This window comes from Mus caroli, chromosome 5 (genome assembly GCF_900094665.2).
Source record: "Mus caroli chromosome 5, CAROLI_EIJ_v1.1, whole genome shotgun sequence".
Lineage (NCBI taxonomy): Eukaryota > Metazoa > Chordata > Mammalia > Rodentia > Muridae > Mus > Mus caroli.
In genome coordinates this window covers 133,409,923-133,419,604 of record NC_034574.1, presented here as the reverse complement: position 1 = coordinate 133,419,604, position 9,682 = coordinate 133,409,923, and the positions used below count along the sequence as shown (strand labels likewise).

The window sequence follows — 9,682 nt, the reverse complement described above, 5'->3', positions numbered from 1 at the left end:
GTCAGTCACCTTGGCCCCCAACATCTCAGCTTCTTTACAGAAAAAATAAACATGTAAATAGGCTGATGTCCCCAATCTCAAATCTTGCGTATCGTTAAGGATGGTGCTTTATGCTCTCTGTTTAACTCAACATAGCGACCCTCGGAACCTCTACCCACTGGACTACATAGTTGCAGCCAGTGTTTGCCGAAATCCAACCCGGGCTCCTGAAGTTGGATCTGAGAGCATGGCTTCCAGGTAGAAAGTTAGCCTTGCCTGCGGGAGGCCAATCAATTCATGCATCCCAAGACAAGAAACAAAACAAAACAGCTAACCAAAAAAAAAAAAAAAAAAGCCCACAAGAACCGATTGCGCAGTACAACCCCGGGAGAGTGCTTGGTTGGCCCCTTGCTCGCGCACACTTTGCGCGTGCACAAGATTCATCGGGCTCGGGAGGAAGGACCACATCCGGGGCCCTGTGGCCGCGGCACGGTTGCCATGGTACCAGGGCGGCTGGCAGGCCTCCCAAGCCGAGGGCAGAGCTCGCAGGACCCGGAGGCCGCGCAGCGCTGCCGCTATGAGCCTGGGCACCACAGATCTAGCCTCGGAGACGGTAAGGAGCCCTGGGGCGGAGGGAGGAAGGGCGCACGGTGGCAGCCAGCTCCGGCAGCCCGATTGTTACCGCACAAGAGCCATCTCCGGGCGTCGGCCGCCACTGTGCCCGCGCCCCAGCAGCCTCTAGCTCCCGCCTGCGCTCGCGGAGGCCACTACTTCCAGGAAGCCCCCGGGACTGCGCCCCTCCCGCACGCGCTGCGGGTCTGAGGCTGCAGCCGGCCGACGATAAGCTCCTCTCGTAAGTGTTGCTGTAGGCTGTGGTCTCGCGACTCCCCGGAGCGATCCAGGGCAAGGGGGAAGTCCTGCCCCCAACCTCCCCCATGGCTAGTTCTGCACAGGTCCGGGAGTCATCTCTGGAAGAGGTGTGCCTCTCTCTCTCTCTCTCACTCTCTGCGTGTCGGTATCAAGTGAACTTTGTGCATTCCGGGGGGCGGTGGGAGAGGGGTGGTGGCTATAGGACAGGGCAATAGGCTGATGTCCCCAATCTCAAAGAGAAGTAGGGAGCAGTTTGGTACAGGTTTAGAGCCAGTAGGAGCATTAAATGTAAAGGCCGCAAGGCCGGGGAAAGTAGCACACCGGAAAGCAAGCTCTTGGGATTGAGATTTAGAAGGGCACTGAGGGAGGTAGGCAGGGACCTGGCCATGGTGAAATATGACTTTCAAGGGTCCAGGGGACGCCTGTGAGAGGCTCCACAACAGACTGAACGACTAAGCCTTTGGTCAGCCGAGATCAGCTGGGATTCCCTACTTGTTCCTGCACTCGAAGCTTTCCAAGATTTGCCTAGTTTTGGAGGTCGCTCTCTCAACACTGCCTTCACTAGCTGCCCCCAGTAACTGCTCCCTCATCTCTGTTTTTTTGGGTGCTACTGGGGACTGAAACCCTCATGCCAGACTAGAGCGCTACAAATGAACCTCCCCAGCTGGGTCACTGGGGGATTCTAGGCAAGCACTTAATTTCTGACTCAGTTTCCCAGTCCAAGCAAGTGCTCTACCACTGAGCGCCACCCCCCACCCGCACCCCTCACCGGGGCTCTCCCTCTGAACTGCATCTCCAGACCTTTCAGAAGTTAAAACCATCCCCACTAAGGGTGGGACTTGGTGGGGGAAGACTTTGAACCGGATGTAAATTAATAAATTAATGAAAAAAGAAGAAAAAAGTTTAGTTTCTTGTGTTGAGATTACAAAGATAGTTCATTACTCTTTCAATACATATGGCAAATTATCCATAACCTAGCCATCCACAGAAATCCAATTAATATAAATTGTGTTTCTCATATGCATCTCTCCCCCCATACGTTTTTTAAAAAGAGATCATATTTCTACAGTTGTATAACTCTTACCATTAATTTTGTTGCTAGCATTTTCGGTATTTTTTTTTTAAACGCTCTTTGTATGTAGCCCAGGCTGGCCTCAAATTCAGCCTCCTGCCTCAGCTTGCCAGATCCTAGGATTACAGGCTTGCACCTCCAGGAGGTTGGTGTTCCAAAATGTAACCAAGGACTGGGGAGACTGGGCTCAGTGGATAAGATGCTTGCCTGCACTCCCGAACCCACATCCAAGACCCACGGGTATGGCTGCTGCCTGTAATTCCAAATGTTCAGGCGTTGAAGACAGGGGAACTCCCTGGGCAAGCTGGCTAGCTAGACTAGCTACAACTGGGTTTAGCAAGAAAGCCTAGGTCAAAGTGGAAAGGCGTGAAAGCAGTCACAGGGTCTGTTTCAGACCTCCCTCCACAAGCATGCACACACAGACACACAAACACAAATGAGCAGCCAGATAGAGCTCCATTCCGAGCAGTTCACAATTGCTTAGAAGTCCACCTCCAGGGTACCCCGCAACCTCTTCTGGCACCTGGCACCTGCATACGTGCACACATGTACACACACACACACACACAAATAGAGTTTACTTATCTTTAAATAGAAAGCATGACATTAAAAGGTGTGTATGCAAAACTTCTGCCAGAAGATGGGCAGAGACTCCTCCTTCTTTGAATAGTAGCAGAGTACCCCGGGGGCGCTGAAACAGCGGGGGTTGTGGGGGGATGGCTTGCTTCTCTTGACTTGAGAACTCTTACTAAAGGCACACTGTTGGCCTGAGAACCCACCACACCCCTGTGAGTATGTGAGTATGGACACCCCTACCCCCAACCCCCATCCCGGTCAGGCACTCCTCTTCCTGTGTGTGTGTGTGCGCGCGTGCGCGTGAATGGAGGGCAGAGGAATGTCATGTGACATGTTAGGCTGGCTGGTCAGTGAGCCCTAGAGAGTCACCTTTGTCCCCCGCCAGCACTGGATCTGGATGGGATCTAGGTCCTCTTAACTGACTAGAAATCCCCTTCCTCCCACCTCCTCCTCTCTGACCATCACGGTACACGGTTGTTGCAGGATGGAGATGTCCCAAGCTTCCCTTGTGCTGGCCCACTGGGGTGTGTTGCCGCAGCTCGGACAGGCAGTGTGCTTCTGGGACTGCTGCACCTGAGCAGCTGCCTCCCAGTGACCTTGTGTGCATTTCTTCCAGGGAGATGACAGTCTGTCTGCTATTACCTTTGAATCTGACATTGAATCGGTGAGTACAGGCAGGAGTGCCAGCCCCTGTGTCTGTGTCCTTGGATGGTGTGTGTAAAGCAGTGTCCCCTAGACCCAGGGCACGGGTGTCCAGAGCTGCTTATGGTGTCGAAGTATCACCCTGTTAGCTGAATCTAAATAGTTGAGATTCCATTTTAAAACTTTATTTATGTATGTATTTATTTATTCGAAATCTATTTCAAGCTGGGCAGTGGTGGCGCACGCCTTTAATTCCAGCCCTTGGGAGGCAGAGGCAGGCGGATCAGTTTAAGACCATCTTCTGCTTATATAGTGTAGCTGGGCTACATAAGACCCTGTCTCGAACAATAGTAGCAGCAGCAACAAGATAATAAATATCACTTTAAAGCTAGTTCTAGAAATTAATTGTGAAGGTCTAGAGAGATGGCTGAGTGACACTTGGTGCTTTAGCAAAGTACACACAGACATAATTCCCTGTATCCACATAGCAACTCACATGGGATCCCCAGACCGCAGGGAACTAGGGTGCGCTGTTGAGCCATGCCCTGTCCCCTCCCTGGGGGATTCTAGGCAGATGCTCTACCACTGAGCCACGCCCCCAGCCCCTCACTGGAGGATTCTAGGCAGGGGCTCTACCACTGAGCCACGCCCCCAGCCCCTCCCTGGGGGATCCTAGGCAGGTGCTCTACCACTGAGCCACGCCCCCAGCCCCTCCCTGGGGGATCCTAGGCAGGTGCTCTACCACTGAGCCACGCCCCCAGCCCCTCACTGGGGGATTCTAGGCAGGGGCTCTACCACTGAGCCACGCCCCCAGCCCCTCACTGGGGGATTCCAGGCAGGGGCTCTACCACTGAGCCACGCCCCCAGCCCCTCCCTGGGGGATTCTAGGCAGGGGCTCTACCACTGAGCCACGCCCCCAGCCCCTCCCTGGGGGATTCTAGGCAGGGGCTCTACCACTGAGTCACACCCCCATCCCCTCACTGGGGGATTCTAGGCAGGGGCTCTACCACTGAGCCACACCCCCAGCCCCTCACTGGGAGATTCTAGGCAGGGGCTCTACCACTGAGCCACACCCCCAGCCCCTCACTGGGAGGTTCTAGGCAGAGTCACACCCCAGCCCCTCCCTGGGGATTCTAGGCAGGCACTTTACATTGGAAAAACACTCACTGTGCCCCTGGAAATTAGCTAGAGTCCCAGGTTCTTTGTGAATTGTGCTGAGCGGCAAAGAGAAGCGTGCTGAATGCTCAGTTAGTGGCTAGCCCAAGAAGTTCCTTGATTCTATCTCTACATGAGCTCTGAAGGGCCCCAACATGGGAAGCCTCAGCTACACTTAGGAGGCTTAGCATGCCCACCGTCCCCGAGGAGGGACCACGGTTATGGTTATTGTATGATAAAACTTTTTCTGAGGAGATGAAACAGCTCACCCCAGATTGAGATCCCATGACAGACTGACAGTGCCGCTCGGTGAAGGAGCTGCCTAGAGGGGTATTGGCAAGGGGGTTACTTTAGGACCAGAGTGACTCAAAGACAGCTGCATGGCCAAGGCACACCCAAGCGTGGGTGACAGCTCACAGAGCTGGGACCCTGGAGCACAGTACACAGTCCTCAGGAGCTCGAGGATGGAGAGTGGCCTTTCCGAATGACTCCAGTCTAGATCTTTCCCGGGCAGATGGTCTAGTCCCAGAGTCTGGGAGTCTTGCTTGAAGCTTGTCTTGTCTGAGAGTAACTTTAGGTTTTCGTTGCTTTCTTAGACAGGGAGACGCCTAATGAGTCTGGTCAGTTTGAGGGACTTCCTAGGGCCAGTTTGAGTCGTTTGCCTTCATGCTTGAGGAGCAACCCTGCAGGACTGAATCTTTCAATCTGGAAGGAAACTGTTTTGTGACATGTGTCCCACAGCCAGGAGCACTCCTCTTTATAGCATAGGGACATGAGCCCCAAGATATTCACCACAGACGTGATCCTGATGCCATGGTCTGGGGAAGGAGCCACCTAGCAAGCCCCACGCAGTGTCCAGATCTCTCTGGGGGCATAGAGGACAGTGTTTCCACCAGAGGGGAGCAAGGACTTGCCTTGGGCTGTGGCCCTCACGCCTAGCCTTGTGCTGCTTGGAAAGGCAGGTCACTCTCCATAGCCCGCCCTAGAAGCTGCAGGACCTTGTTGCCATGACTGCATGGGCATCTGTTTGCTATAGAGACTGTTTTTCATACAGGGTCCTCCTCTTTGCTGGGTTTCTCTTCCTTAGTGAGGATTGGCCGTGGACTTACATACAAGGGATTCCTCTTCGCCTCTGCTGTGAACACACAGGTGCTGGCTGGCAGGCAGAGCAAAGCCTCGGGACAGCACAGGAGACTTTTTTGGTTGTTCTTTCAAGAAGAGGTTTCTCTGTGTAACCTGGACTGTCCTGGAACTCTCTCTCTGAAGAGTAAGCCGGACTTGAACTCAGAGATCTGCCTGCCTCTGTCTTCTGAGTGCTCACAGCTAGGGAGAGTGACCTTCCTGACTCCCAACCCCATGCATAGGAGCCTCTACACTATGGAGTGCCTCAAGGCCTGACAGGTCTCCTGGCCAGGGTCTCTCTCTCTCTGGCCACTTGAGAATGGTGAGGTTTTCCAACAGAGCTCTTAGGAAGCCTAACATGCGTCATTTTTCTTTCTTTCTTTCAGAAAACTAAAAGGAAAAGTTTCCACAAACCTCCTTCCACATCACCAAGTAAGTATGGCTGGACGTAACCTCGGTCCAACTCATCCCCACCTCGACTTGCAGTGTGGCAGGAATGGCCCTTCCCTGCATCCTGGAGAAAGCGAAGGATGTTTCTTTTCAGATGCAGCGGAAGTGGGGGACTCAGTGGCGTCAGGGTTGGCTGTATTTGTTTGGGGACCACTGTCCCCGAGTACTGTGCAGGCCACCATCCCACTGGGCTTCCCATCAGACAGAACAGAGCAGAGATGGCCTTTCCTTCCTCTTGATTTCTCAAAGCTGAGTAGAGCGGCAATGAAAGGCAACCTGTGTTCCGTGCTTACACACCCATACGTGTGTGCACGTGGAAGCCCCTAAGCCGTGTTGTCATGCCTCAGGTGTGGTCTGTCCTGTTTGTGACACACGTTCTAGAGCTTGTGCCCAGCACTCACCGATTAGGTTAGGCTGGCTGTCCAGTGAGTCCCCAGAGTCTGCCGCTGACTTCGCTCCCCCAGTAGCGAGATTGTAAACATGTGTCACTGCACCTGCCTTTTGTCTGGGCTGGAGCAAACTCAGGTCTTTGTACTCGTGGGACAAGTACTTTACAGACTGAGCCATCTCCCAAGCCCCATAAAAGGATGTTTCTGAAGTGAGATTTGCTCTTCCAGCAGCACATGGGCCCTTGCTGGGGGAGGGGTGTGTGTCCCCAGATGGAGCAGATGGGCGTGTGCCTTTTGACCCTATAGGATCTCTGAGCTCATTCTGCTACGGAGGCCTTTTTCTTCCTCCTCCTCAGAAGGACGAAGACTGCTTTGTCTCTGTCCCTAGCTGTGGCTGGAGGCAGCATGTATTTATTAGGGCAACAGCTTTTAAATAGGGTTGGTCCCAGTACCTGCAAGGCCGACTGATGTTGTCTGTCAGTGTCACCGTACTCTAGGGCCCAGTGGCTGGTGTCAGCCTGTGCAGGAGTCTCTGTGACAAATAAATGTCAAGTCCTACAATTGTTGCCCTCAAACATGTAGGGACCTGACCTGTTCTTGTGTGCATGTGCATGCATGAGTGTGTATGTGTGTGTGTGTGTGTGTGTGTGTGTGTGTGTGTGCGCGCGTGATCTCTTTTTTTATTGTTGAGACAGTCTCATAGCCCAGGCTAGGCTGTGGATGACTGAACTGATCTTCCTGCCTTAGCCAGACAAGACCCTTAGCTGAACGGACAGGCATATACCATCAGGCCTGATTCAGTATTCCTTTCATGGGTAAATGTTACAATGTTACATGAATAATTTATCTTTTGCATGAATTTGTCTTTTCTTACATAACTAAAGATGTGAGAGTCTCAATAAAAAAATAATTTCAGAGCCGGGCGTGGTGGCGCACACCTTTAATCCCAGCACCCAGGAGGCAGAGGCAGGTGGATTTCTGAGTTCGAGGCCAGCCTGGTCTACAAAGTGGGTTCCAGCACAGCCAGGGCTACACAGAGAAACCCTGTCTCGAAAAACCAAAATAAATAAATAATAATAATTTCAGGCCCTGGAGAGATGGCTCAGAAGGCAAGATTACTGTCTGCTCTTCCAGAGGAACCAAGTTCTGTTCCTGTCACCCACAGGAGAGCTCACAGCTGTCTCTAACCCCATTTCCAGGAGGTCCAGCGCCCTCCCACAAACATGCGTCCAAGCAGAATGCCGTGCACATAAAACAGCAGAACGTTGCCTTCATAATGACAAATGCCCTAGGAATTTTTCTCTTACTTCTTCTCTATAAAGATTAAAATGTTGAGGTAAAGAAATGTCTCAAGCATGAAAAGCTAGACTCACAACCAAAAATACGATATTATGTATATATTTTTAATTTATTTTGGTTTTTCCTCTTTCTCTTTCTCTCTTTTCTTTTTCTTTCTTTGTTTTGTTTTGTTTTGTTTTGTTTTTCAAGACAGGGTTTCTCTGTGTAGCCCTGGCTGTCCTGGAACTCACTTTGTAGACCAGGTTGGTCTCAAACTCAGAAATCCACCTGCCTCTGCCTCTACCTCCCAAGTGCTGGGGTTAAAGGTGTGCGCCGCCACCGCCCGGCTGCTCTTTTTCTTTTTTAAAGATTTATTTATTTATTATATCTAAGTATACTGTAGTATATACTGTATATACTGTAACTGTCTTCAGACATCCCAGACGAGGGCATCAGATCTCATTATGGATGGTTGTGAGCCACCATGTGATTGCTGGGATTTGAACTCAGGACCTTTGGAAGAGCAGTCAATGGTCTTAACTGCTGAACCATCTCTCCAGCCCCTATTTTGGCTTTTCAAGACAGGATTTCTCTGTGTAATTCTGGCTATCCTTGAACTCACTTTTGTAGACCAGGCTGGCCTCAAACTCAAAGAAATCCACCTACTTCTGCCTCCCCAGTTCTGGGATTAAAGAAATGCACAACCACTGTCTGACAAATACTAACTTATTTCTGGCTAGGCATGCTGGCACACACCTTTAATTCCAACACTTTAGAAGCAGAGGCAGGAGGATCTCTGTGAGTTTAAGACCAGAGTGGTCTAGAGATTGAGTTCTGAGATAGCCAGTGTGGCTACACAGAGAAACCATGTCTTGAAGAAAAGCAAAAGAAAAAAAATAAAAATATTATTTCTGTGGTCATCGTGTAGCAACATGAGAAACTCAATTCTTAAGGAGTAAAAGCGTGTACCCACTATGATCAAAATCATGTTTCTGAAGAAAACTTAACTGGGCAGTACGCGTCAGAGCATGGCAGAATTACATCTTCAGTATAAAGTTTCACATTTTCAAATTCCCCTTTCTTCAAAAACAAAACCAAGCTATGTTTTACATTTACTCATTTGTGATGGACTTCTTTATGGTGACTTAGACTCAATATACCAGGCCAAGCCACAAATACTGCTCCGTGGTAGAGCTCCTGCCTAGACTCCTTCGGTGAGGGGTTGGGGATGAAGCTCATTGCTTAACATACATAAGGCCCTGGGCTCCATCTCTGAGTTTAAAAAATGAACTGTTTCAAGACATTCAGACAAGAAAATCAACTGAGGTGGTGGATAGATAGCCCGGTGATTAAAGGCAGTGCTGTTCTTCCTTAGAACCTGTTGTTTGGTTCCTGGTACCCGCCAATTCCAGGGGAGCTGACGCCTCTGCCCCCGTGGCTACCTGCACTCACCCCTACATAGACACACACCCATGCATAATTTAAAATAACAAAAATTAAATCTTAAAAACACACACGGGCTGGTGAGATGGCTCAGTGGGTAAGAGCACCCGACTGCTCTTCCGAAGGTCCAGAGTTCAAATCCCAGCAACCACATGGTGGCTCACAACCATCCGTAACGAGATCTGGTGCCCTCTTCTGGAGTGTCTGAAGACAGCTGCAGTGTACTTACATATAATAAATAAATAAATCTTTAAAAAAAAAAAACACACACACACACACAAAAAGGTGGTGTCTTAAGCTCTAGGGTTTCTAGCCAAGGCTGGGCTAGCAATATGTAGAAGAGCTCCTCTCTAAGTAAGCCAGCCAGTCAGTCAGAGCTTCTCCATGTCTGCTTGCCAGAGCGTGTGCCTTCTGGGCCCACACAGCCGGGAATGCTGTATTTCACTGAGCCTTGTCTTTGCAGGGTAAGGGTGGTGATGTACAGTGATCCTGCAGCTCTAAACCATACGTTGCCTTTCTAGAGTCGCCCTACTACTCCAAACCCAGAAAAGTGACCTCCTGGCGATCTCTGAAGACGGCAGGGAGCATGCCTCTGAGTAGCCGAATGTCCTTGACCCCACAGAAGCTGTGGCTGGGATCCTCGAAACAGGGTATGTGGCTCTCCTGTGGAGGAGGGTGCTTTGGCTTGAGACCACTGTATGGGAGA

The 9,682-nt window shown here is 50.8% G+C and overlaps 1 protein-coding gene across 7 annotated transcripts in view; it reads left to right on the top strand.

Moving 5' to 3' along the window:
* The first annotated feature begins 401 nt into the window (after positions 1 to 401).
* Positions 402 to 9,682, top strand: part of Iqce (IQ motif containing E) — a 39,241-nt gene continuing 29,960 nt past the window's right edge. For 2 of the 7 annotated variants that reach the window (XM_021163170.1, XM_021163168.1), the window contains exons 1-4: positions 402 to 592; positions 3,114 to 3,161; positions 5,803 to 5,848; positions 9,498 to 9,626. In XM_021163170.1, the coding sequence (XP_021018829.1) occupies positions 557 to 592; positions 3,114 to 3,161; positions 5,803 to 5,848; positions 9,498 to 9,626 (259 nt within the window). In that variant the 5' untranslated portion in view covers positions 402 to 556. Of the gene's footprint in view, positions 593 to 856; positions 957 to 3,113; positions 3,162 to 5,802; positions 5,849 to 9,497; positions 9,627 to 9,682 lie in introns of those variants that run through there. The other 5 variants (XM_021163166.2, XM_021163164.2, XM_021163169.2 and 2 more) reach the window with 3 other exon arrangements.